Below are 27,965 nucleotides of genomic sequence, written 5' to 3' on the forward strand. Positions count from 1 at the left end.
CCCGGGCAGGGTGCGGAGCTGCTGTGCAGACCCTGCTCAGCCACTTTTCCCCCACCCCGTGCTCAGGTGAGGCCCGGCCGCCCCGTCCCGGCGGCTCTGGGGGTGGCTAGGCGGGTGAGTCGGGGTGAAGGGAGCCGCGGGGCTGCGCGCCCGCTGCGAGGGCGGCGGTGGGTGGGGGCGATACGTGGCAGCGCTCCGCCGCCTTCCCCGCGGCGAGCACCGGTGTCCGGCTCTGCCCGTCGGGGCTCCCGGCCCTTACGTAACGGGAGCCGGCGGCCTCCGGAGGGGGGCGGGAGGGCGCCGCCGCGCCGGCTTCCCCGCGGCTGGCAGACTAAACACGGCCGCCGCCTCCCTCTCCTCCTCCTCCCGTTCTTGCAGCTGGGTGTTGTCCCCTCCCCACGGCCCGGCTCGGTCCCCTGCTCTCCCCTGGTGCAGGTGGGATCCCAGCGAAGCTGGAGCTGCCTCGTGGCTCCGTGCTGACAGGGATGGAAAGTTACTCGGTGTAAACCGTGTGCCGGGATCGCGCCGTGGGGAGCGGGGCTTGTCCTGGGTCCCCTCTCTGCCTGGGATTTTGTAGCCGCTGGATGCTTTGATGGGATCTAGCCTGGCTAGCAGGAGGAATTCCGACCTGGAGCCTTGAGCGTGCTGGTGAATATAATTACAACGTCACATGTACTCAGGATAAGCCTTCCCGTTTACCTAGAAAGCTGTCTGCTCTCAAAGGGAAGATCCTTCGGGGTTGCTCAGCGTTCAGGGTTGTTTTTTTTCTCCTTCTGGCTTCAGTGAGAGGAGAATGCCTAGTGCTGAAATGTTCACCTTCTTAATGAGTAAAGGTTCAGCGCTCGAGGTTTTAGTGAATGAAAGGAGCCCTTTATTTACTCGGTTGCAGCAGGTAAATAAACGCAGCGCCCGGGGCTGTTGGCTCGGGATGCAGACGGTGCTCTGCCGGGGGCGGAAAGTGAAGGTAATGAGTTCCCGGCTCGTCTGGGAAGCAGGGGCCTGCCTTTGGGGACAGGGATGTTCCCTGTCCTACTGCTGTACACCCGCTGCTGCTCCCCGACCTTTGCTGGATTTCTGTGCTGCGTTTTAATGACTTGGAGCAAACTGATTTGACCCGGAGTACTCTGCATTGCTTCTGAAGTATGTGCTGACACAACCAGTACTGTTTAACTTCTGTTCTCTTCGCTTTCCTCCCCAAGCCGGCTCTCTGACCTGTGCAGATTTAAGTGTTGCTCCGTAATGAATGGCTTTAAAATCTGGCGTTTAAAGCTGTGGCTTTTGGAGCTTGCGCATGGATTGTGAAGTGCCTGGTGCAGTTTGACAAACTGAAATGGAAGGAGTGAGGATAAACAGCTTTATAGCAGGAAAACCACGTCTTCATGCTGAGACTGATATAGAGAAGGAATTTTTTTCTTTTAAAGAATATACTAATTGGAAAAACCCGACTGATCATTGGCATTGTGCTGCTTTCTTTATAGTCACTCTTAATATCTGAAAGCATGCTGTATGCCTCTGTAGATGCTCAGCTAATCCTTGAGCAGAAGGATGGCCTCCTGCCTGTTGTGTCTAATAAGATAATTGCTTTATTCCATCCTCAGTGTTCTTTGTCTTGCCCTGGGAAGTTAAAACAAGTGGGCTCTGAGGGCTCTGTTCATTCAGCCTCAGTCTGGAGGAAATCAAGGGAAAACTCACTTCAGTTCCCCATGTACAAATCTCTGTACAAACATAACTGCTCTGTATTCAGCCGTGAACCTTGCCTTCAATTTGAAGGAAATGATAGCTAGAACACCCTACTCGATTTTGAAATTAATTCTCATCTCTTTTTATGTTCTTATTTTTTTTATCTGTATAAAAGGTTATAACTTTGTCATTGAAAGATGCCTAAAGCACACCCTGTTCTTTTGGTAGCAGCCATTGTAGAAAACCTCTCTTCTCTCACTGCTCAGATCTTAATTTTAAAACAGCCTTTGAATGTGCTAGAGGACTTGGGGACTGGATTGCTGGTGCTTCTGTCCTGTGAGACCTTTAAGCAATGATGACAGCTAAATGTTCTTAGTACTTATTTTGGGAAAGTTCTTTCCTTTTCAGTAGTATTTTTGGTCACATTGTGTCATGAGCCTGTAACTTGGGTTGTCCTTGAGACAGGAGAGGTTTAAGGCAGTGAGCAGCTATCACTTCTGGTTCCATCTTCTCCATTTCCCCTAAGCTTGGCTTAACTAGTCAAGGGATTTTATTATTATTTTTACAAGGGGGTGGTGTCCAGTAAGGATTGTGAGAATGGAGCCATCTTAAAACAAAAGTTGAGGAGGATCTGTTTCCTGGTCCTGCAGTGGACTCTATCTTGAGCAGGCCATTTACTTCTTACCTAAATAAAGAAGCTGGTTTGGAATTGAGTTAGAGCCATTCTGTGTTGAAGCCCCTCCTCAGTCTCCATTTCTTATCCTGTTTTCTGAGTCCTGGTAATCACCTGGGAGTTGGGAATTGGCTGATGAGCATCTTCAATCTTTGGTCACCGAGCAGTGGGACCTTGGTTGTGATGAGGTTTGTGTCACTCTGCAGCTGCCTTCACTTGTCTGCTTGCATCTTGTAAAGCAGAGCTGAACTCTTTGGAAGTCTCCAGAAAAACCCCTCTAAGTCACATCAGTAGAAGTGGTGTTTGTTGTGTGCTCAGAGAATCCTGTGCTCCCTTGGTAGTGCCATTGCTCCGCTCGCTGCGTTTCCCTTCTATCCCCGTGTTTGTTTGCTCTTTGCTATCCCCTCCCCTTGCACCCATCAGGTTTTCCTGCTCTGCCACGTTTTGCTGTTTCAGGCTCAGTCAGTGCACGTTCTGGGGGAGGCAGGATGCTCCTGTGTTGGAGCTGTCAGCTGGATCCCACTTCTCGGCGTGGGCTGTGATCCCCTCCTCCCCCAGATGCTCAATTGCCATCTTTGTGGGACACGGCTGAGGAGGAGGGCGAGACTGACAGGAATAATGGAGAGAGGATTTTCATCTTGTTTTACTTCATGTCACCAACGGGAAGAAATTAAAGCCTACTTATTTGGCAGCCAGTGAGCCTGGGAGATTTCCAGCGTCTATATGAACTGAGCTGTGTTTTCTTTGATTTGGGAGCCTGTGGCTGATCCTGCTGCAGTGGTTGGAAAGCTCTGCTCCTTCTGGAATTCTTCCAATAATGGGAGACCAAATTTCTCTGGGCAGCCTGTTCTAGTGCCTAAGTGTGAGAAACTTTGTACCTCCTTGGAATTGCCCTTGTGGCATTTTGTGGCTGTTGCCAGTCACTCCTGCCTGTGCCTGTGGAGATAAGAAGGTGGAAAAAGGGTTGCAACAGTGTTTGGAGAACCATGGTGTTGGAGCAGGCTGCAAAGGCAGCTGGAGAAGAGGAAAAACAAGATGGAACACTGTTGCTTAGAGTAGTAGGTGGAGAGGAAAATTTTCTTCATCTTTTTGGTGATTTTGTTTATTGGTTTTCTTCGTGCTTTAAAAGAGTTTCATCTCGATTAATAACAAGAAACTCAGCAGCTTCTCTCGTGTTTCACTGAGTGCAGTAAACAAATAGCTCAGTGCATTCCCAGTGCTGATAAAACTGGCAAATATTTATGGCGTAGTAAAGCTGTTTGTGCTTTGTCACTGATTCACAGATGTATTGGCTCGAATGCTGAAAGAGCAGGAGGCACTTGGCTTTCTGCAGGGTGAAATAGGAGCTGAGTGGTGTTTGCAGTGAGAATGGAGGTGGACATCAGTGGGTTTTTTGTTAGGTATGTCCAGTCTGCTGCAGCTTGTTGGCCTTCTGTGGGGAGGAAGAGGTGAGGAAGGCTGCTGTGGACAGCAGGGCTGCTTCAGAGCACTGGGGAGGGGAAAAGGGACACTGCAGGCTTCCCTCTGCCAATTCTCACTTTCACAGGCAGAAAGCAAGCTGTGATGTGCCAGAATGCATCGGCCCTTCAGCTGTGGTCGTGCAGATTTTGGGTGGTTTACAAGAGCTGGAGGCTGTGCTCCTTTTCTGGGCTGTGTGAGTTTCCTGTTGTTGGTGCCAGTGGAGCTGTGCTTGTCCTGTCCAACAGGCAGTGAGTCCCTAGAGGAAATCCAAATCCCAGTGCCTCTCCTTCTGCAGTGCTGGAGGTGGAAAGGACAGGAGGGAGCTGCCTCCTGACCCCCAGGTATGAGCAGTATGAGGAGAGATCCTGCACTCTGGAGTCAGGGATCTGCTCCCTGTTAACACCACCACCCGTGCTTGGCATGGCTTTTATTTGGGTGTAACTTTTGAACTTCCCTGATCATGTTTGCACATTTTCTGTGTGAATTCCACAACTGGGTCTGTTGTTTGCTTGGTGAGTTATGTTGCTTTCTTTCTTAAATAGGCCAAACTACCTTGTAGCTGAGCTTGTTCCTATTTTTTTTTCCTTCATTACTTGTGCTGTTGGGAGAGTTATAAACCAATTCCTGTTAGTCCATGTACTGGAATTAAATTTTTTTTCTGAGCAGATACAGTATGTGAGAGTTTAGGCTTTTGGGGGGGGGGGGGGGGGGGGGGGGAGCAAACCTTGTGAATTCCACGACAGTGTAATTACTCCTAAAGTATGCAGGGGCCAGGCAATGCTGGGCTGCTGAAGGGATCAGCATCCTGAAAGGCTAAGAGCTTGGCAGCTGGCCCTGCAGAAACTGCCTGTGAGCCTTCCATGGGCTTAGCCAGGATGCAGGGACAGACAGAGCAGCCTTTTGTGTCAGGTGTGGAGCTTAGCTGCATGGTGGCAGCAGGAGCGTGCACAGAGCTCCCTCCCTGGACTGCTCTGTTCCACTGGCATCTTTCTGACTGAAAGAAGGAAACTTCCCCCCCCCCCCCCATTGAGTGGATGAACTTAGTACTGACTATTTTAAATCTGTGCTGTGGCCTTTTTTTCAGGGTTTGATTTTTTTTTCCAGTTTTTTTGCAAAGCAGGTCTATCTGCAGCATGACTTGGATACCAAAAAAAGAAGAGTGCTGGTGAACACCTTGTCCCTGAGCTGTTCTTTCCTCTCTTAGCACACGAGGAAGGTATAGAAGTCAGCAGGAGGGACTCAGTCTGAGAGCTGCTCAAGCTGGCAGGGTTCTGCAGCCCCAAGAGACTGAGCTGCCTCTTCTGAAGGTGCATTCAACTCTCTGGTGAGCAGGGGATTTTCACCTGTTTTGTGTTTCTCTCACAGGTGTGTGGTAAGGTGAGAGCAATGGCATTTAAGAAGGTTTGGTGTGCCCTAGCCCTGGGATTTCTGCTGCCTTTCTCTTGTGCCCACACTGACTTCTTCACTTCCATTGGTGAGGCTTGCTTTGGTGTAACCAAAAGAGTTTCTTGACAGCCCTCAAAGCTCATTCTGCAACAATGGGTTAATCATCCAAGGCCCTAATTGGTACAGAACTAAGCCCACTTCCTAGTTCTTACCACCTTACTGGCTTTTCTTTGGTGAGAAACAGGCTTTAAGTCAGTCCAAGGGTAGTCTGATGATCCAGGCTAGGCTTTGTAGTCATTATTTATTCTTGGGGGTATTGGAATTGAAACAGAATTTTGGTGCTGCACACACGTAGAAGAAGGAGGTGGTGCAGCTGCCAAGGGTGCATAATGGTGCAGTATGTCACCCTTGGGTTCTGGTGGGGCACTGCACCCCATTGTGCTGAACTACCTCAGCAGTTATTAATTAATACCAGGGACCCCTTGGAGTCATGGATATAATCTTAAAATAAAGCCCTGGATTACTGCTGTGTATCAAACACGAAGGCTTTGTGTATATCTGTAGCTTTCTCTTTATTTGCTCTGCATTATGTATGCTTGGATGAAAGATTAGTCTGTGGCAAACTATTTCCTTTTCCAAATGAATCCTAAATTAGTTCTAATAATAAATATGCAGTATTACATTAATTTCCATGGCAACAAGCTTGGTCCAGCAGGAGATTTTTCTCCTTCAAAAAAAAAATAAAAAGGCCTTACTCAGCTACTCCTTCAGGGCTTTTTAAGTAAATGCAGAAGGACTTTTGGGGAAGGGAGAAAGTATAAAAGAGGAAGTTTTAATTCTCAGGGTTTTGTGTTTCTCCTTGACTCACCAAACTCATTTTTTTTCTAGGTCATATGACAGACTTAATTAATACAGAAAAAGATCTGGTTGTGTCACTCAAAGATTACATCAAGGCAGAGGAAAGCAAGCTGGAGCAGATCAAAAAGTAAGCTTGGTGTCATAATGCTAATGTCTGCCCTTATGCTTCCTTAAGGCTGATTAAATTTGTGGAATTTCTCCTTTGGGGCAAAGCTCAAAGCAAGTTTTGCTGGGTGTTTGTTGTAAGTTCTCTTTCAGCACTGCTTGGTGCATAAATAGAGACCTGACCATGTGAGGAGCAGAGCCCAATATGTCAGATTTTATCACAGCTAGAAATAAACATATTTTATCACTGAATAGGATGCTTTTCTTGCTTTGTAAATATGTCCAGTTCTGCCGTGAGGGTGGGTGTTGAAACAGTCTTGGATGGAGGAGTAGTTTTTGTTTTAGCCTTGTGTATTACTTTCTGGTGTTCCACCATCCAGGAAGAAAGATCCTTCTTTGTCACATAAAATCCAGACTTGGAATTGCTGCCAGGTTGGGAATGTTACAAGTAAATTCTTTACAGCTACAAATTGACATGGGAATGTGCCAGTTGGGCATACTGAAGTGTGTAAACACAGCTTATTGCAGAAGTGGTGCAGCTCTGGTTTCATTATATCTCCTGTGGGGTCAGGAGAGTTTAAGTGACTGTCACAGAGCCATTGAAGAACCAAGGTGGAAAAAATGCCAGTGTTGTTTGTTGGCACCTGGAGGATGCTGGTGGCTGGTCCTGCAGTGGGAAATGCAGGGAGGGCTTGACCCCAGTGGGAAGGAAGGTACAGTTTGAAGTTGGTTTCAGAGGGCTGGGGTGAGTTGGTTTCAGAGGCTGAAGGCTGAAGAAAGCAACTTCAACAGTTTGTTGAAACAGTTGGTTTCTTCAGTCTTTGGCTTGCTCTGAGGTGCAGTGGGTCCCCAGCAGCACCTCTGGTTTGGAGGGAGCCCCTCACTGGTGTGGCTGCTGGAAGAACCCACCCAGGGAATGTCAGAGTGCAGGAAAGCAATCAGGGCAGTGTGGGGAGAGCAGATGCAGCCAGAGGCACCTCTAAGAGCTGTGGACACCTCCCTGGCTCAGGGAGAGCCTGTGGATTCCATTCAGGCAAACCAGATCCTGGAACACCAGGAACTCCAGCTCGTGGGCAGAGTTCCCTCCAGGCTACACATTCTGGGTTTGCTTTCTTGTTGGAGTTTGGGATTCTCTGTGGGGTGTGGCTCTTCAACATCAATTTACCCTGATTGCAGGGTGTTGCTGCACATTTTCCTGTTGTAGGTTTGCTTGCCTTTTTTTTTTTTTTTTTTTTTGTTTTGTTTTGTTTGTTTTTTGTGCTTGTTTTGGGACATGTTGGGGTTGTGAATGATTCGTGGTACTTAGAGAAGTTTGAGCTGGAGCTGCAGCACCAGAAACTGGGTCTGGGCTCCTCAGTTGGGAGTGTGTGTGTTTCTTCATCCAAGCTGTTCAAGTGTGGAAAGGAGCTTTGTGGTGGGAGGAGGGGCATCTTACAGATGTGTGTGTCTAAACCTAAAATAGTTTGAGACAAGCATTGAACTGCCTTTTTGTAAACCTTAGGGAGGAAAAGGGGCATTTGAAGGATTGAAAATGTGGGTAAAGCTTTGTTTTTCATTAGCCCTACATCAAAGCTCCTAATGGAAGTGCTGGCACTTTTGGGACTTGTAGGAAGGAGTTCCTCCAGCAGGGCTCCAACAAGGATTGCAAGAGCAGCACAAGATTTGGGCTGCAGCTGATGAAGAGGATTTAATAAAAGAAAAGGAAGTAGACCTTTTTGTTCCTTTCAGAAGAGCTCTAAATACTGATAATGCAAACGCTTGCCACTTTGATTGGCTTTTTTATTAGGGAAGATATTTGAGTAGCTTGCAATCAGTTCTCTAGCACACCAGCAGACTTCTGTGAGACTTTAATGAATTTTTTTTATCATAGATGGGCAGAGAAGCTGGATCAGCTGACAGATACTGCCACCAAAGACCCAGAGGGGTTTTTGGGCCATCCTGTGAATGCATTCAAGTTGATGAAACGACTCAACACGGAGTGGGGTGAGCTGGAGAGCCTGGTCCTCAAGGACATGTCAGATGGTGAGTGTGTGTGCCTGCAGCACAGATCAGCATCACAGGTCACTGCAGGTATTTGTGTCCTGCCTTTCATATGTTAGGGCTTGAATTAGATTTGCAAATCTGCTTTTGAGACTGAGTATTTGTGGAACCAATCTGAATTAGTGTAGTAAACACTTAATTGCTGTCTTTTTCTTCAAGGGTGGAAGCTCTTTAGCAAGGAACAGGACATGAAATAGTTGACTGTGAGAGACACTTGGCAAAAGGAAGCCAGGATGGTTATATTTGACCTGTGAGACTGTCTCAACAGCTAAGTAATACCATGTGGAGGTTTGTAGTAAGGATTTGTAAGAAAGCAGAGCTTTCAGAAAGACCCAGGATTAGTCTCTGATAAAGATTCAGCATGCTCAGCTACCCTGTTGCTGTGAGAGGGACTGAATATGGCAACAGAAAAGGCTGTGCACTTGCCAGCCAAAAATCTGCACCAGTGTGTCTTAAGCCCCTCTGAATGAGTGGGATAAAAACCAAGAAAAACATTTATTTTTGATTTTTCCCTTTGCTTTCTTTAAAAAAAACCCAAACCAAATGCAAACTGTGCAGCCTGTGCTGTGAGTTCACTTCAGACTTGTGTGAAGGTGGATTTTGGCTTTCCCTGGAGCAGGGAGTTCATACAGTTCCCAGGACAGAGGTGACCATGTGTTTCCCTGTCCTTCCCAGGCTTTATCTCCAACATGACAATCCAGAGGCAGTTCTTCCCCAATGATGAGGATCAGACTGGTGCAGCCAAGGCCCTCCTGAGGCTCCAGGACACCTACAACCTGGACACAGACACACTCTCAAGAGGAAACCTGCCAGGTAAGAGCCAGCCATGGTTGTTATTTGCATTTCCTAAACGTCCTGATGACAAATTGTTTGCTCTGTTCCACCTTGTCTAATTGCTCAGCCTGAGGGTAGCACTGGAAGGGGTCTGAGCTGGCTAAAATGAATGAGAAAAGTGTTTTTTTTTGGTTGAAATCTGCATGTTTCTTGTAGTTAAGATAATCTAATGTTAATAGTTTTTAATAAAAATCAATAGCAATAAAATCTTGTCTGGATGGGGGTTTTTCCTTGTGTTGCACTGGCTGATGCTTGGTTTTATTGCACAACTTAATGCATTTTAACAAGTTCCTTTGAGTTTAAACTTCAGGGATTGTATAAAGTGAAGAGCAGGAGATGGTGCATGCACAGACTTGAGCCTGTTTGGCATTGCTGAGCTGATCTTTAATAGGTTGGTCTGTGCAGGAGAAGACACAACTTTTTTTTTTTTTTTGTCAGAAAACTTTCTCTGCTGGGTCTTCCTTGTTTCCTCTGTTCAAAAACAGTCCTGTGCCAGCTGGCAGAAAATCAGCTCTGTACAATCCATCTGTGTTTTTGCAAGTGCTCATTGTGGTCAGATGCCTAATAAAATTAAGGGTAATTGGCTTTGTGTTATGATGTATAACCTTGCTTTTGGGTTTGGTTCAAGACCTGCTCAAGGACTTAGATTCCTTCTAATGCAATGAGAGCTCGTTGCTGTTTTCTTCAAACAGCACAGAAATACAAGGTGCACTTCTGCTGCTTTTGAAGCCATGATCTGGCCAGACTGTGTGCAATGAAGTGTAATGGCAGAACCTGGAAGGTTCTGGAGGATAAAAGAGAATAACTTTGACTCTGGAGAGCTCCAGAGGGGAACTTCCCCTGTGATGACTTGTTTGTGCTCCTTTTCTTCATCCACAGGGAATTTGTTTTGGTCCGGAATCTCAGCTACTGCCAGATCTTAGTGTCCTTTGAGAGTTTGCAGATTGAGGCTCAGGAAGCTGCAGTTGCTGCCCATCTCAGGATGGGCACAAGGTGTTCAGTGAAGGAGCAGGAATCAACAGCAGAACAGCTGCCCTATTTGAGCACTGCAAAGCTGCTATTAGACTGGATTAAGATGTAATCAGAGATGTAATTTTAGCTGTAACAGTGGTGGGTCCTGTTTCCCTTTTACAAGCTTAAATTTGGTTTTTCATAGGGCTTGTATTTCCAAAAGCAAAAATAAGAATCTGTAATTTGCCTACTAGTGCTTTAATCTTTTAGAGGTCACTTAAAATGTTTCTAAAAATGACTGACTTGAAAAAATCCCAAGCAGCTGGGAATTTACTCCTTGATGTTTTCCTTTTCCTTCCCCACCAAGTTGTCACTAACAACTCGTGGTTCAGTAAAATTTTGAAAGTGATAATGTGATGTCCTTGAAAACAGAGTTTTGAAGCTTCAAATTTGTCTTATTTTTGCTCCTGCTGGAAGTGGTTGGGGTTTTGAGGAAGGAAGGTTTGTTTAATTTGATTTTTCACTAGTGGTTGAGACATTTAGCTGTTCGCTGGTATTCTGGCAATGGAAAGCTGCATCTGAGTGTTCCTTGTGTGCCAAGGATTTACAGGCTTTGGAGACTTCAACAAGCAGCTACTGCAGAAGGGAGCTGTGGGAGAACAGAAGGAAAACATTCCTGCCATGAGGAATGAGAAATAACTCACATGTTTCTCAGAGGACTGGCCTGGAACCCTGTGTAAACTCTGTTTTGTTTTAAATACCCAGGTGTGAAGCACAAATCCTTTCTAACAGCTGAAGATTGCTTTGAGCTGGGGAAGATTGCCTACACAGAGGCTGACTACTACCACACAGAGCTGTGGATGGAGCAAGCCCTGAAGCAGCTGGATGAGGGAGAAGTGTCCTCTGCAGACAAAGTTTACATCCTGGACTACTTGAGCTATGCAGTCTATCAGCAGGGGGACCTGGGCAAGGCCATGGCACTCACCAGGCGCCTCCTGGAGCTGGGTATGGGGCACAGGGACACAGCTCTGCCTGGCTTTGTCCTGGGGAGGGCAGGCTTGTCTGGAATCTGGCTTGTATGTGTGCTTGTAAAGTGCATTTTTACATTTTAGATGGGGGTTTGCCCCTTTGTGCTGAAGGGTTTTCTGCCTCCCAACACTGTTGGCTTCCATCCCTTTACCTGTCTGAAATCTGGTGCTCTCCCTACGTTTTGCTTTACCGGGTTGAGATTGCTTCCCCTTAGGTAGAGGCAAAACCAAAATTAATGAAATTGAAACTAAATTGGTGGCACTGAGATCTCTGCAGATGATTTAAATACAAATTCAGCATGCTGAAGAAGAAGCATTTGTAAAAACAAGAGATACGGAATACAGGGCAGTGAGATGAGTCTGCTTCATGAAAAATGAAAGCAGTTACTTTTCTGTAAATACACCACTGACTGACTGTATAATGGGTGCTCTGGGAAGCACAGAACTAACCATAACAAGCAAAAGCTATGGAGAGCCACTCAATAAATAACTGAAGCCAATTCTGTAAGTTAAAAAGCTTTGTCACCAGGAGTCTTAAATCCCACCAGGGAATTTTCAGTTTTACATCCAGTCATGCTGTCCCAGCTCTCTCCCTGTCCCATTCCCTTGTCTCTCCCTCTCTAGTGAGATGTGCTGGAGTGGCCAAACCCTTTTCCTCAGTGCTGGGAGCCCTGTGCGCAGTGAGGGTTGGAGAAGCAGTTGTGTGCACGTGTTTCCTTTTGCTTTCTGTGAATAACCACTTCTGGATGATTCCTCAGGGGCTGGAGACCTGCCAGTGATCCCCATCTGTTTCTCTGTCCATAGATCCTGAACATCAAAGAGCAAATGGGAACATGAAATACTTTGAATACATCATGGCTAAAGAAAAAGAAGCGAACAAGTCCAGCACAGATTCAGAAGAGCAGCAGGAGAAGGAAACTGAGGTTAAGAAAAAGGATTACTTGCCTGAGAGAAGGAAGTACGAAATGCTGTGCCGTGGAGAGGGGCTCAAAATGGTAAAGTGGAGTAGACTGTTCTCAAATATTTGAAACCAAACAATGTCAGGAATTTGTGTGTGGTGTGCAAGCAAGGAAGTTGTTAGAGCAGCTGGATGAGTGTGCAGGGTTGAGGATCATGTGTTGGATTTCTTCCCTGTTTTGGTCTGTTCAGTAGACAGAAAGTAACGCTGCCCCAGGCACTGCTGGCTGTCTTGGATGTGCTCCATCAGTGTCATTAATTGAATAAGGATGCTGGAAGTCCAGAGTTACAAACAGAATTAAATAGGGGTGGGTTTTTTTTAGTGATAAAATTATCTTAGTAGGGTTGTGTAAAGTAATGCTCGCTGAAGGATTGTGCAGACAGCACTGACTTCTCAAACTGAAATTATCCCTTTAACCTGTCACATAACCAGGTGGGGGAGCAACTGTTTGTTGTGTTCTGTCCTCGGAGATCCCAATGTCCCTGGGATTGTCTGTCCCCCCTTGCTGTGCCTCCTTTCCAGACTCCCCGGAGACAAAAGAGGCTCTTCTGCCGCTACTACGACGGGAACAGGAATCCCAGATACATCCTGGGCCCTGTCAAGCAGGAGGATGAGTGGGACAAGCCTCGGATCGTTCGCTTCCTGGACATCATCTCCGATGAGGAGATTGAGACCGTGAAGGAGCTGGCAAAGCCCAGGGTAAATGCTTTACACTTCCTTGTCTCTGGAATCTTAAATTCCACGTGGATTTAGTGTGAGTGTGCATGGCTGTCTCCTCCGGAGCGCCGGGGTGTGCTCACACCTCTCTTGCCTCACCTTGCAGCTCTTGGTGACACCTCTTGATGGAGACTGGGAAAAGCTGGGAATTCTCTGTGATGGCTGGAGCCAGGTCACAGCAGAGCAGGATTGTCAGGCTCTTCCAGCAGACATGATTTCAGCTGGCTCCGATGAGGAGGAGAGCATTCTCCAACAGAAAACAAACATAAAGCAGCGAGGGTGTGCTGGAGTATTCTTGACTTGTGTTTGGTTTTCTGCTTTTGTGGTTTTCCCTTTAAAGTCTGGAAGGGAAAAGGCAGCCATTTCTCTGGTCCTGTAATGCCACCTGATTGTATAGATGAGAAAAAAATGGTTGTGTTCTCCATTTTGGTAGCTTCTTCTGGCTTCTGTCTCCCAGGCTTGGAAGCTGCCTGCAGAGGAAATAGCTTTAAGAGGTCAGGACTTAGTGGGTTTTGTCTTCTAATTGGTGATAGTGGCTCATCAACCCTGTTTGAGACACTGGATGCAATGGCTCTTGTTCCTCAGTGAGGAATAATCCAGGGCAGCTCCATTGTCTGAGAAAACAGGAGTGTCCAAGGCAAACAGCAAACTGATGGAGTTGCCTTCTGTATCCAGTTGGTGGAACTCTGCATCCACAAATGCACATTGAAGAGGTAGTTAATTAAATTAAATCATTTTTTTCATAAATTCTAAACTAAAACTCATAGAAATGTAATTTTCCTGCTTTTTTCCTTTCCTTTTGGCCTAAATGGCTTTTTATCCAGAATGAGCTGAGCAGATGGAGATGAGGGGAATAAAGAGCATTCAGTGTAAGAGAAGCTGTTGGCTTGGCCTGCTGCAAGGTAGAGCAGCTGTGGATGTGCATGGGCAGTGAGGCTGTCCTTGGCCTACCAGGCAGCCTGAAGGGGATCTTAAAGTTCCCTGAAGCCTGAGGTATTGAACACTGGGAGGAATTTCTTCACTGAAGAGTTTGTCAGGCATTTGCAGGGCCTGCCCGGGGAGGTGGCAGGGTCACCACCCCTGGAGATGGCACTCAGTGCTCTGGGCTGGGTGGCAGCGTGGGGATGGATCAGAGGTTGATTATCTTGGAGGTCTTCTCCAACCTCAGTGATTCTGTTCTGAGGTTTCTGAGGTAATGTTCTGAGCTGTAAGCAGGAAGTGTAAGCTTTTCCCTGCACGTACCTATGTGGCATCTTCTGCTGCCCTGCCAGGCAGCTTTGCTGCAGGGCTGAAAATCAGAGCCCACATTGCTGGTCTGGAGGTGCTGGAGCTCCTTTGCTCTCCAGGATATGATGCATTCCACACCTGTGGAATGTGACCAGACCACTCCCCTACAAAATAGAAAAACTGTAAATGTGTGACTGCAAGCTCTGAACTTGCTGAGGTCGCTGTTTTTTTGTCAAACACTTGGAGACCTTTATGGCAGGAGTATCTGTATGCAGTTACTGTTCCCATATTCCCTGTGGCTGAGGCTTTGCATGGCTCAGCAGCAAAAGGATTTTGTTATTGGAGACCTAAAGGTCATCTCCTCCTTCCTGCTGCTCGGGATGCTGCCATCCTCTGGGAAGAGACAGTGCTGGCTGATCTGTGCCCAGCCTTCTGCTGTGCTGGCAGCATGAAGCCTCATTATTCAGCTCTGGAGTCTCGCTGGAATTGTAGTTTGTGCCTTGTTTTTTTAATGTGTCTGCATGGGAGGAGAGGAGAGGCAGCATACTGGGAGCTCCCAGTATCTTCTCTTGTTGGCAGGTATGGAGAGGCCTTGGCTTGTTTAGGAGAAATGCTTCAGATTGTTTGGGCAGTTGGCATGACATTGTGCCTTTTGCAGAATTTGGGCTCTGCATCTCAGCCTTTCCAGTTCTGAGTGATGGAGAATGTCTGGTAGTGTATGAACAGAGTTACAGGGCACGTGTGAGGTTCTGAGTTGGAGTATTAACACAGAGGGGAAGGCATGAAGTAAATGGAGCACAGCAGAGGGAAAGGAAAGCCTCGAGCCAGGAGTTCCCACTCTGTGTAAATGTGACCACGGGTGAAGCAGAAATTTGTAAGAGCTCAGTGCTGCTTTTGGTACAGGAAGGACTGAAAAGGAATGGTTTATTCACCTTTGGCTTATGGTGCTGCCTGGATTCAATTTACCTGTCCAACTCCTCATCTGGGGCAGGACAGTGTAACAAAGCGCCACTTGTCCACATGCCGCACCACTGTGCCGTTCCCAGAGCGTTTCATCACAAAAGAAATCCAAGCTGCTGTAGTTTGCTTTATTCGGACAACGGTTCTTGCTGCAGGCATGGAAACAAGACTTGTGGAAAACCTTAAAAAAAATCAAAAACCCACCCAAGAAACGTTTGTTTTGGTAAAGCTGGCGCCTCCCCCTCGTTCCCCTGGCCCTGCACCCCTGGGTGGCAGGCAGAGCAGGGAGCGGTGCCGGGGCGGTGGCGGCTCGGCTCGGTGGCACTGTCCCCCCGGCCAGGCTTCTGAATGGTCGGATTGCTGGGATGCAGATTGTGCTTGTAATGCAACTTCTGATGGTTCGCTTCACAGCTGAGGCGAGCCACCATTTCAAACCCCATAACGGGAGCCTTGGAGACGGCACATTACAGAATTAGCAAAAGGTAAGAGAGCTCTATGCCAGAGGTTTTGGGCCTGTGATGAGTGTGTGCGTCCTGCTCACTCTGAGGAAACCAGAGGTGGGCTGAAGATTTGTAGTCCGCCTCGTGACTCCGTGCAGATCTGTAACAGGCTGGTACTGCTGAGTTTCTCAGTCTTTCCCTTCAGCTGGAAGTTCTGGGGGCGTGTTTTTGTTTGTTCTTTCCTTTTTGGTAACTTTCTCAAGTCTGTTTTTTTCGAGTGCAGTCAGGTGAGAAAATACAAGATGCCACAAAACCTTCAGTAAAATCTGCTTATTGTTTTTTATCTATACGTTCCTTTCCCCTTGCTCTTCTCACAACCAAGAATTGTCGTCCCTTTCTTTGGAAAATGTAGCAGACCTCGAAGGGCCTTAATGGGTGTAAGAAATGCTTCAGGTCCTTGCTGTGCACACAGACACACATCTCCTTGTCCAGGATAATCCCACACTCCCAGCTGGGCTCCTTTACCTCCTGCCTGACGCAAACCTGGCAGAACACAGGCTTGCTTCCACTGGGCTCCTGGTTCTTTTCAGCTTGTCCATTAAGTGCTACAAGTGCTGAATTTAGCCAGTGCTTTCCAAAATTGGCTGGATCTGAAAGAAGCCACCTGCCCCTGCTTGCCCTCCCCTGGTTTTAGCTGTGGTAATTAAAGATTGGCTGCACAGGCCACCAGCACTGAGCCAAAAGTCTAGGAGGAGTTAAAACTTCTGGGTGAGGAGGAATTGTCTGGGAAACTCAGCATCATAAATTACTTGTAGAAAATCTTGATTTTAAACCAAGAATAAATTTTTTAAAAAGAGAGGAAAAGCAATAAAGGGAGGAAAAAAGTGAAAGGACAATCTAACCAAATTATTCCAACCAATTTGTTGTGATTTGGACATGGCAGCTGCAGCTTGTGTTGCCCTTCCAACCATTGCTAATGTGCGAACATTGCATCCGGACCAATCGGAACCCTCTCAAACACCTGGGGCTTGGCCAAAAAGCAGCCTGCGAGGTGGGTAAGCCTTGTCCTTTCTCTTTTTGTAGCTGAGCCGTGCTACTGTTCATGACCCTGAGACTGGGAAACTGACCACAGCACATTACAGAGTCTCTAAGAGGTAAGGGGAAGGGATTCCTTGTCTGAGGAGTTGTGTCCAAGGGCTGTGCTGCTTCAGCGCTGAACACGGGCGAGGATTTTGTGTAACTATCCTTATTCCTCAGCCTTTCTTTCAAAGAGAGGGGGCTAAGCAAGCTGAGCTGTCACATAACAAAGCACATGGTCTGCTGAAGTAGAGATTGGTTGCCAGTGGTGGCATTCCAAGGGGGAAGTGCCCTCTGTGGCTGAGCATGGCTTGTGTGCTGTGACTAACGTACTAAAAGTGGGCGTGGGGCTCTGCTGGCACCCCGTGCAATGGGGGCACCTTCCCTGGCTCACCTCTGCTCCTCGGCTTCAGTGTCCACGTGTGCTTTTGGAGCCAGGAGCTGCTGTGATTCCTGCCCATTAAAGCTAGGTGGTGATTTTAAGGGATTTCCATGTTGGAATGTAGTTGATGCTTGAATAGAAACCCAGTGTTCTTTGAGCCACTTTGAACAAACCCCTGAACTGGGAATGGCCTGGAGCTCGAAGGGCTTTTAGTTAGCTGTGAATTTCTTCAGAAAGCTAAAAGTGCTTCCAAATATGGGATCACAGGAAGGTGAGTCAGGAATGATGATAAGTCTCAGGGAAACTGGAAAACCACTAGAGCCCAAGTCCTTAAGGCCTCTCTAGTGGCGAGCTGAAAACTTTTTTTCAATGCCTTATACCTTAGCAGCATGTGGGTCTATGTGTCATTGGCACATACAGGTAGTGGGAATCCTCTGGAAGTTGTCTGGGAAGCTCTTACCTGCTTGCTCTTTAAAACTGCCTCCACTGAGGGACTTCAGGAACATTCATCTTCCTGTTGGACATGTATTGCATTTAATTTTTAGTTCTTGTTTTGAATGTTCAAGTCTGTCCACGTCTTACCCATCTTGGGTTTTTTTTGTCAGTGTGGTTTTGGGGGCTTAATTTATTCACTTATGGGGTTTGTCCTCTGTGCCAGACAGATCTGGAATATTTACTGAGGAAACTCCTCCATCCATTTGAGCATGCCCTTGTGTCAAACTTGATGTGGTAATGATGGGGATTGGAGAAGGTGACCAGATGACTGATGGAAATTGGGATGCATAATTGGTCCCTATTTAAATAGACGAGGCTTAGTGAGTTCTTTATTTCAAGTTGTGACTTTTTTCATTAGTAGGAAGTGTTATTCCCTGAGGTAGTGCAGATGTCAGAGTCAGAAAAAATAGTACAAGGCACCACCCAACATTAAAGGCCAATTAAAAAAACAGGATGGAGCCAGAGTGGGATCCTTAAATTCTTAATGAGGTTTGGTGCCCAAAAACATGTCACTGTGTGACTTTTTTCCAAAGGTACCCAAGGAGCTCTCAGAATCAAATCACATTTTACTGAGCTAAGTTTTTAAATTCAGTATCTCACTGGAAACTGGAATTAAAATTGTAGAGACGCATCCAAGAAATTGGGGAAAGCCATTTTTTGAAGGTAGGAATAGCCTTGAAGGGGTGGAGTGTTACTGCCCTTCTGCTTCCCCTTGCCTTTGCCTTCCTCTGTGTGCAGATCTGCAGGATGGGTATAGACTTTCCAAGAGAACTTAACCCCTAAATCTGGAGTAGGAGGCAGAAGCCACCCCCACCAACCTGATTTAGAGGGCCTGTACTGCTCCTGCTGCTCTCCTGCACTGCCAGAAACATCTTTCCCTTGGAGCTGCTCGAGCCAGTTCAGATTCCAGATGAATCATTGCTCCTGAAAACCAAAAAATGCTCACTTTATTTTTTTTTTAATAGATGACTGCTTTCCCCCTCCAAACATTCCTTCCCAGCACATGCCCTCCTAAATTACAGCATTCCTGTCTCTGAGAGAGCTACTGTTCCCTCGGTGGGACGTGGCAGCTCTGTGAAGGGGGGCACCTTGCCAGCACCAGGGAGCTGTGTGTGCAGCACCAGGATAAACCCACCCACTCACACATTGCTTTTACAGATAGAAACTGCCTTTCCCCTCTTCTTTCTCCTCCCAGCAGGCAGCAAGAGCTTGCAGCATGTCATGGTAAAAGTTTCCACATCAGAAATACCAGGCTGGGCTTTTACTCGCTCCCTCTTGTGTCTCTGCTGATGCTTTTTTGCACACCAAGTGTGGCTTAGAAGGCTTTTAAACACAAATGCCAGTGTTTTGTGGCCAGTGGCTTACGGAGATAATGTTGGGATGTAATGTCTTCTCCTAGACTGACCAGTGCAGCTGAGGAGATGAGATTTTGGAGGGGGGAGATGCTCTCTTGTGTGTTGAGTAGCTCCAGAGAGTTGTCTGGTTTTTCCTTAATGTACTGCTTAGTCTTTAAATTACTTCTGCGTAGAAGCATCGTGCCATTAAAAATCTCTAAGGTGCCTGATGCAGAATTATAAGAGGGAGAAATATGGGACATTTTGTGGCTGCCCCATCCCTGGCAATGTCCAAGGCCACGTTGGACAAGGCTTGGAGCAGCCTTGTCTGGTGGAAGGTGTCCTTGCCCATGGCAGGGGGTGGAATGGTTTAAGGTCCCTCCCAACCCTGAGCCCTTTCTTGATTCCAATATACATAACAATTGTTAAAAGCCCCCCCCAGCGTGAGTTCAGCATGCTGATGGAAGCATTAAATCTTTATAACAGTTCAGGGATGGCTTTTTACAAAGCCAAGTGGGTCAGAAAAACTCCACACTTGTGTGGCCAGGGGGACTGGGGGGGGGTTGTATGGTGGTTATTAAGGAAATATCAAATCCTCTGTCACTAAATCAGTGGTACTTTGAGCTGCCCTGTCTGTGGCTTCCCAGGAGTTGTTCCTGTTTTTCTTAGGGCCCATCATGGACTCATGATGGTGGTGGCTGGTCAAAAATAGGACAGAAGGCAATGAACCTGGAAGTGTGTAAAATTAAAAGAAAACAAACTGCTCAGCATGTTTAAGGCTGTTAATGCTGCATCTCCTGCATCACTGGTCAGGGGAGTCTTTCTCTTTTTTTGATAGATAAAGGCAAGAAAAAAGCCAGTGTTGTGTGAAGAAATTGTTTTGACTGAGGCAGAGACTTACCAGCAAGGGACCAAGCTGGGACAGCACCAGGGGAAAGAATATTCTGGAATATTCTGTGGCCAGGCCAAGCCATGGATACAGCTTTCATTACACCTCCAGGGTTAAATTCCCCTGTAAATCTGCAGCACTCCAGGCCTCCCTGTGGTTTTGCTCAGCACCCAGCAAGACAGGCTGGCACTTGGAATATGTTTTCAATTCCCTGTTCCTCCACCTTTCATAGGCTTTCTTTGTATGTTGAGGCAGTTAATTTTTTTATTTTAAAATACATACAGTACTCCCCTTCCTGAAAGGCTGCAGTATTCTTCCTGTGAAGGATTCATTGCTACTCTAAATAACCAACAGAGCAAGAATGCTTGGGTTTTTCTTCCTTTGGGTTGTTTTCTTAGTTTTTTTTCCTTTATTAACAGACTTGACAGAGGCAGGGAAAGCCTACACTGAAGGTGCTGGGTGGGTTGGGGCTCTTCTTGTGCCTTAAATGTCAGGTTAGGGCTGCTTGTGAGCATTACCTGGTCACCATGGCTGTGTAGCATGGCTGCTTTTGGGGATTTTTGTTTGGCAAATGCTTCATACCTGTGTCTTAGCAGGATAAATCAAAGCAGGGTTGTGTTGTAACACCTCCTTGTACTAACAAGTGTTCAGCAGTGGATGTGTTTGTGCATGTCTGTCTTGAGAAAGTTGTTTTCTTTTATCTCATAGTTCAATTGTCATTTTAAAAAGGGCTCGTAGAGATTCTGTAACCTGTGTCAGTGCCTTGTGTCATGTGTCATGCTACTGTTCCTCCCAGGCCAAGCATTTGGGGATTTATGATTTCTGTTAAACACAAATCAAAGAAACTTAATTTAGTATAGATGTGAAGGTTGATTTGAGTAAAAATACATGGATGCTGCTGATTAAGGTTTCTAGCTGGGCTTTGAGCACAGGGATTTCTGTCCAGCAGGAAGCACTGCTGAGCCCAAAAGCTGAGTCAGCTGCTAGAACAAAAAAAAAAAAAAAAAAAAAAAGGAGGGGGGGGAGAAATAGCTGTCTCCATTTCACTGCCAAAAAAAGAGGTGGGGGGGGGAAAGAGTCCTAAATCATCAATATTATCTATTATTGTTACCATATTAATGCAATGGGCTGCCAGGGTGAAATGAAGGTGGAGTGGCTGGCATGGGATGAGTAAAGCAGGAACAGGCAGCAGGTGAGCAGATGTGGAAAAACTCTAATACACAGTAGGAGGCAAACATTTTGAAAGATGCCTTTGGAACTGACCTTCCAGATTTAAAACAAGAAATAAAAGGGGGAGGGTAGTTTGGGTTTTTCCCCCCACTTAAAAATCATTGTGTACCCAAAACATGTGCTAAATATTGGATTTATAATAGGCTGATCTGATAGCAACTGTTCAATTTAATGCACTACTTTATTGTTTTCAGAATGATTTTTTTTTTTTTTTAGTAGCACTGCAGGGGTAAGTGATGAGAAAGGGCAGCTTCCAGAGTGCTGGCCTGGAAGCGTGTGACATTTAGGAGAGCCAAGTTCCAGCTACACAAACCAAGTAACTCACCTGTTCTGTCCCAAATCTTGCTTCAAAATGCATCACCCCAAAGGGCTGAATGAGCTGTTGGGAGTGGGCTAAGAGCAAAACTGTGTGTGCCTGGTTTAAAAAACAGCTTGAACCACTGTTTGTACCACTTCTTTCAGCCCAGTGTGGGAATTCCTGGTTACAGAGCTCCCTTAAAACCACTTCTGGAATTGGTCTTTCTAGGAAACACATTCATTAAATTCAGGGTTTTGTAACACCCTGGAAACACTTCTGGTCATGCTACCAAATCCTTGACAAGTCCTAAAAGCCAGTCTCCCACTCCAAGTAGCTCCAAGTGTTGCTGCTGTGCTGGCTGTTGCTGTCACTAACTGTCCCCTCCCCAGCGCGTGGCTCTCGGGGTACGAGAGCCCGGTGGTGTCCCGCATCAACACCAGGATCCAGGACCTGACAGGGCTGGATGTCTCCACAGCAGAGGAGCTGCAGGTAAGTGGCAGCAGTGTGGGATTGGTGCTGAATGCCAGTCACTGTTTCAGCACCTTGCTGTTGGGTGGATGGCTTGTGCTTGCTCAGGTGGGGTGGCCACCAAAACTATTTATTGATGGGGAGGGAAGAAACAGTTGTCTTTGCAGAGCAGCTGTTCAGTGTGAAATGGCTTTTTGGGGCTGAAAGGAAACAGTGGTAACTGAAACTCTGGATGTGTAATTCCTTTTTATATAGATAAACAAAATGATGAGTTTTGTGGCTGCAGAGTCAAACTTTGCTGCTGTTGCAGGCAGTTAAAAGTTTAGCTTGACTGGTGCACAGGGAAGGCCACCAGCATGTATGGTGTCCCTGGGATATGTGGGAAACACTGGCTGTATGTGCAACTTGAGTAAACTCTAATTTAGAAGTGCTTTTGTTTATTTGCTTGAGGCCTTTAAATGAGCAGCTGCCTCCCTGACTGTGAGCAGAACATGAGTACCTAGAAAGCAGGACACCCACAAAGTACTTCTGAAACCTGCTGTGCTCCTTGCCACTCTGTCATGGTTCCTGGTGATAAAATGGCCAGGAATCTGGTCCAAAATTGAGCTTTTGTTTTATAACCAATTGGCAAGAAGGAGAAGGACCCCTCTTTATTGATGCAGTCAAATTCAGGTCAAAAAGTGGTTTAAATCTGATGATGTAAAAGCATCGTGACACTGTTTTGAAGAGAGGCTGAAAAGTTTTCTGTAGGAAAAAAAATACTTTTCTGCCCTGGGAAGCACCAGATTCCTTACCCTGGAGCATGCTGCATCCGCAGTGCCAGTCATGGATGTGTTCCTGTTGCTGACAGAGGCTTGACATTCATTTCCTGGGGCTTGGTGTATAAACTTCATCTCTGCAAAGGTTGTAGCTGACAGTCAAACTCTTGCCTGGATAAAAAAAAGACTGATTTACTAGATCCTGTGCTTCTCCTTCCACTGTAGGTAGCCAACTACGGCGTAGGAGGCCAGTATGAGCCTCATTTTGATTTTGGAAGGGTAAGTCCTGTTTTGTCTTCACCTCTTTCTTCTTCACAAGCGCTGTGTTTCTCTTTTTCAGGTGGCAAATTATGGAGTGGGAGGACAGTATGAGCCCCACTTTGACTTTGCACGGGCAAGTAAAGAGCTGGAGGGGAGCTAGACCTGGTGAAGCCTGGGCCTCTGGCCTGGGGCACACTCTTTGTTCTTCAATGTGTATTAAATCTTAGCACTTCCACTTTCCTAATCCATGTCTGTGGAGAAAGCCCTCTAAACCACCAGCTGAACCTGTGGAGGTTACTACCTGTAAGCTGAGTGCCAGCAGATTCCTGACACCTGGGAAAAGTCTTCTCTCACTGTCCTTATTTTTTAAATTGGATTTAAATTCCCCACCTGTTTTATTCCATCTTAAGTCACAGACTGCTGAAATTCAGTTGGTTATTTACTGGGCATCATTCTGTGTGGTTTAACCCCTTCAGATTAACCTTAACCCTGCCAATGCCAGCCACCAGCTCTGAATCTCTGCTCTGTAAGCACCTGCTCCAAGTTTTGTTTGGAAGCACTGGGGTTGTTTCCTGGAGTAACAATTGCTGGAATTTCAGTGCACACAAATTTTGGTCACAGGGGGTGGGTTTGAAAACTGAGGTGTGACAGGAGTTGGTATCAAAACTCATCCAAATGGGGTTTTTTCTTGTAATCAGAGTGCTGAACACCTCTTAGTTGCCTGGTTTGTCACTGAAGCTTCTTTCCTGCTTCCCAGCTGGAATCCAAAGTGGAGTGTGGCAGGGAGGTGTCTCAGCTGACCCTGGGACTGAGAGCTGCCCTGGCTGCTGCCAGGGATGAGGGGGATGAGTGTAATTAAATAATTCACTTTGCTGTGAGGAAGATTTATAGACTCAGTCTCAGACAGCACAGTTGTTCTTACCCATTAGAAGTCTGGGCTTAATGCCCTCCCTCCCTCCCTCTCCTACAGAATTTCAAAGTGCCTGGTTTGTTTAAATTAATAGATTCACTCCTATTGCATTCCTCCCCTCCTTCCAAATCGAGGGGTTGGATTAATTCGTCTGCATGAGTCTGTTGTGTGCTGCTGGCTCAGCAGCTGTGTATCATTGGCTGCTCTCAGCAACCAAAAAGAAATGCTGATGGAATTTGCCTGCTTTTGTTCACAGAAAGATGAGCCAGATGCTTTTAAGGAATTGGGAACGGGCAACAGAATTGCTACTTGGTTGTTTTATGTAAGTGATGCATTTCTGCCATCTGTCACTGCATATTCTATACCATGGAACAATTTAATTCTGCTTTTATTTAATTCTTTTTTTACTGAAGGGACTTGCAAGTGAAGCAGCCACTAACTTTGGGGTGATACATAAGGGGGGAGGGGGGGAAGAGTTTCTTACCCAGACTTTGTGGTTCTTCCATGTGTCCTAAGGAGGATTTTCCCCCCAAATTTGAGCATTAGCTTAAATTATTTGCCTGCCTGATTATTTTTGTATCTTCATCAGTATTTACAGCATGTTCACTGCCTTAACACTTGAGTAGGAGGGACAAGGCTGGGATTGCACTGGGAACAGAGGGGGCTTGGCCTTTTTAAGGGATTTATGTCAAAATCAAACTTCACTTTTGCTAAAAAGTGAGATTTTTATAATCCTGAACTCACCTGTCCTTCCCCACCTGTTCAGATGAGTGATGTGTCAGCAGGGGGAGCCACGGTCTTCCCTGAAGTGGGAGCCAGCGTTTGGCCAAGAAAGGTGAGCAGGATTGATCCAGCAGACAAAACCACTCCTCCCCACCTACTCAAACAGAGCTTTAAAATGAACCTTGAAAATAATTGTAAGCAGCTCTGTGCTGTCACGACAGTGCTATGATTTTCCTTAAGTGCAGCAACTGGAACTGTGCTGGTGATTGCAAGGGCCCTGATATTCCATGTGTGGATGCAAATGCAAAACATTTAAATACTCCAAAACACATCTTGAAAATACTCAAATCTGAGTTGATTTAGTCTCGAGGCACCTGGAGGAAATTGTCAGTTTTTTTCCTTCAAGCAAGGCTTGCCTGCTGCTCAGCTTTAGTAAATAATCTTGGCTTTTTTCAGCTGATCAGAGTTGAGTGAAACTGGCTTAGGATTCTTTTAGAAATTAAGGGCCAGGTATACAGACATACAGCAAATCAAAGGAGACATATACCAATGAAACAAATGATAGAATATTGAAAAGGAGAATCTGAAACACAAATGCACCTACCTTTGCCTTATTGGTGTGAAAGTGTGTGTTGTACAGAGCGAAGGGCTGAGTGTCCCCTGCCCTCCCCAGGGAACAGCTGTGTTCTGGTACAATCTCTGGTGTGAAAGTGTGTGTTGTACAGAGTGAAGGGCTGAGTGTCCCCTGCCCTCCCCAGGGAACAGCTGTGTTCTGGTACAATCTCTTCCCGAGTGGAGAAGGCGATTACAGCACGCGGCACGCGGCCTGCCCGGTGCTAGTGGGAAATAAATGGGGTGAGTACCTGCCTCTGACCCCAGTCTGGGCTCTGCTGGGGGGGTGGCTTGGCTTTATTTTTCCTTTGGACTTCAGAAATGATGGTCTTCGAAAAGAAATCTATTTAATTTACTTTCTCTCATATCTCTCTCTATATTGAATATATTCTATATAGTAGCATCTTATATTACGTGTATAAAGGAAATTAATGCTTTATCTACTTTAAGAGTTTTTGTAGCTTTGTAGCCATACTGGAAGGTTTTTTTAGTTGGTTGTTTGGTTGGGTTTTTTTGGTTTTTTTGGTTTTTTTTAATTAGACCAACTTCACCTATTTGTGCATGGCAGTGGGGTTGGAATGAGACAGTCTTTCCAAGCCAAACCATTGTGGGATTAAAACCCTTGAGAAAAATCAAGATAATCCTGTATTTAACCAAAAGCTGGCCTCGAGCATACTTAGCCTCAGTAGAAGAGGAGCTGACCAGGTGCAGTGACCCAATGCCTTTGTGTCTTTGCAGTCTCCAATAAGTGGCTCCACGAGCGGGGGCAGGAGTTCCGCCGGCCGTGCGCGTTGTCGGAGCTGGAATGACGCAGCCTGAGCTCCTGGGTGTGGGGGGAATGCACACACACCTCCCAGTTTACAACTGACTAACAAACACTCCACTACAGCTGTGGACAGGACAAACGTGCTTTTAGTTCCTCCAAACCCCCCCCCTCAAGGTTTATCAACAGAAAATAACTGAGGTTGACAAGTGTTACTGGAAAAAAAAAAAAAAGGACAAAATACAGATGAGGGCCACAACTTACAGTGGTGTTGTGTGTGGTGTTCCTGTCACCATCATCCCTCTGAGCAGTGTGGGCAGCCAGGGGTTGTCTGGAGTCTTCCTCACACCTGCCAGGCTTAGGGCAGGATCACTGCCTTGCCCTAAGGGGGGCTCCCTTCTAAGGAATGCTGAATTAAACCCATTCCTATTCCTCAATTCCCAGACACTCGACTCTGCTTTCCTAGAGTGCCTGACAATTGCAGACATGCTTTGCTTTATTTCCCTCTGGAAAACAGGTTATTAGCATGTTTTAGCCTGGTTTTCCACTTCTACAAAAGCTCTACTTTTCAAACCTGTCTTCCTTCTCTGTGTGGAGAGTTTGGCTCTTAATCTTGACCACGAGCCAGCAGTTCCACAGGCAGAGTCAGGATGCTTCCAGAGTGTCAGAGCAGCCTGGGAACACCCACAGCCCATCTTCCCTCCTCTTCTGCAGTGTTTGTCCACATGAAAAAATGCTGCTTTTGTTCTGTCCTGCCAGCCAGCTCTTCCCTCTGCTCCTTGGGCAGTGGGGTTGGGAATGTTCCCACCTTCATTAATCAAAATTGTTGTGCCTTAGGACACTGGAATTTCAAATTGGTTCTGAGACTTCAGGTGCTGAGGTAACACAGAGTCCTCACAGAATGCTCCCCCCTTCTGCAAGTTTCTGGAGAAACTCCCAGCCTATTTATAGTCCTGAAGCTTTTCTAGATGCAGGCTTGCTTTCCTGAGCCCTTCCACAGCAGGATTTTTAGCAGAATATCCAAATACCTCACTAGCACGAGGACAAAAATAAAAGGAAGCTGCACCTGCCTCTACCTAAACAATCCAATTTTCTGGATGATGATTTTACTGATTTAGGGGTCAAGCCTGAAGTCTTTACCAAGGGAAGAATTCCAATTTTGGTTAATTGGATTTTCTGCCTCAATAGAATCTTGACAATTGAGCCAAAACTTACAGAACCTATTGTTAACATGTGCTAGAAATACCTCTGGATTACTGGGAATGCAGTTTAAGGTACTAGAGTTGGAGGAACTGCATACTTTCAGAAGACACTTGACAAGGTCTTTGCTGGAAACTAATTGTTAAATTTCTACTGAGCCTGGTAGCAGTGGGCCCCATAGAATTGCCCCTCCTTAACCCTATGCCTTCCTGAATTTTGCCTGGCTTTTGGCAGCTGGAAAACAAGGTCCATCCATAGTTTGAGGACACAAAGTCTGCACAGTCCCACCTCACATCTGTACTGCTCCTTTGCCAAGAGCTGATCTAAATAAATTCACCCCAGAACTGTGTTAGCAGAGCTGATGTTTGAGCACTTAATTTTAATAATTTAAAAATCACCCAACCCATAAGACTCATGCCTGATTTTACTCACTTTTTCATCCATCTCTCTTCCTATCCATGGTTCTCTCTCCTCTCTTGGTTTGTTAAGCTCCAAAAAGGTAACCATGGCTGCAGGTCCCTCCCACTACTTCCCTGCAAGTGAAAGGGTACAATGAATAGTGTGGTGTTGGGAACCCTGCCTTTGAGGCTTCCATAAATGCTTTTAGGGAACCCAGTCCTACCTCGTAAAGGAGGACAAAACAAAATCCCTGTATTGTCATCAGGAACAGGTGTGGAAAACACCTGCATTTGCTCTTACTCTACTATCTCTGTTCAAAAAAAAACCAGAGTTGGGGAATTTTGCTCAGCAGTTCCCTCCCTCAGCTCAATACCAGTGAGTGCTTGCAGTGTCAAACAGCATCAGTGTCAGACATTGCTTGAGGAGTACAAATGCTCTGGTGCACAACTTTTTAAAGCAGTGAACCACTCACAGATAAGTATTCAGGAAAGAATTTTCTACTTTTGAAAGCAGAAAATTTTACTAGGTTAAAGGAACAAAAGAAATCTCTCAAAATTAAATAGTGAGTCTGCTGAGGCACATCAGGAATATTCCAGATTATGACAACAGGGTTGGCTTCAATTTTTAAACTGCAGACAATCCCTGTTTCCTCCACTGCAGTGGTGTCCATCCAATGCTGACTACATAAGGGATTACACTGGTGCTGCTCCTCCAGCCTTACCCCATCATTTCTCAGAGGGCATTTGGATCCCCAGTGTGGCTCCTGTGTGAATTTAGTTTTGTATTAAACATGATTGAAAACTGTCTGGGCTCACAGTGACTGACAACTGAGAAACTGCCTTACTGTT

At 46.2% G+C, this 27,965-nt stretch overlaps 1 protein-coding gene across 6 annotated transcripts; it reads left to right on the top strand.

Annotated features, from left to right (window-relative positions):
* Nucleotides 1–27,951, top strand: P4HA1 (prolyl 4-hydroxylase subunit alpha 1). Of its 6 annotated transcripts, none has more exons than XM_062496924.1 (15): nt 1–66; nt 5,180–5,288; nt 6,089–6,185; nt 8,034–8,185; nt 8,879–9,016; nt 10,754–10,993; nt 11,821–12,011; nt 12,497–12,673; nt 15,290–15,360; nt 21,413–21,512; nt 22,475–22,528; nt 23,677–23,742; nt 24,187–24,255; nt 24,902–24,998; nt 25,494–27,951. In XM_062496924.1, exons 2-15 carry the CDS (start codon nt 5,201–5,203, stop codon nt 25,562–25,564), a joined length of 1,611 nt encoding a protein of 536 aa, XP_062352908.1. In that variant the 5' UTR covers nt 1–66; nt 5,180–5,200; the 3' UTR covers nt 25,565–27,951. The 6 variants fall into 6 exon arrangements, with proteins under 6 accessions (XP_062352908.1, XP_062352907.1, XP_062352910.1 ...); XM_062496923.1 differs by lacking the exon at nt 15,290–15,360 and adding an exon at nt 16,402–16,472; XM_062496926.1 differs by lacking the exons at nt 15,290–15,360; nt 25,494–27,951 and adding an exon at nt 16,402–16,472 and having other exon boundaries at nt 24,817–24,994.
* The last annotated feature ends 14 nt before the right edge of the window (nt 27,952–27,965 follow it).

This window comes from Cinclus cinclus, chromosome 7 (assembly GCF_963662255.1).
Source record: "Cinclus cinclus chromosome 7, bCinCin1.1, whole genome shotgun sequence".
Lineage (NCBI taxonomy): Eukaryota > Metazoa > Chordata > Aves > Passeriformes > Cinclidae > Cinclus > Cinclus cinclus.

Coding starts and splice junctions, on each gene's coding strand:
- P4HA1 (XM_062496924.1), top strand. CDS start 5,201: ATGGCATTTAAGAAGGTTTGGTGTGCCCTAGCCCTGGGATTTCTGCTG. Junction 8,186..8,878: donor CCTCAAGGACATGTCAGATG/GTGAGTGTGTGT, acceptor TGTCCTTCCCAG/GCTTTATCTCCAACATGACA. Junction 22,529..23,676: donor CTCATTTTGATTTTGGAAGG/GTAAGTCCTGTT, acceptor TTTTGTTCACAG/AAAGATGAGCCAGATGCTTT.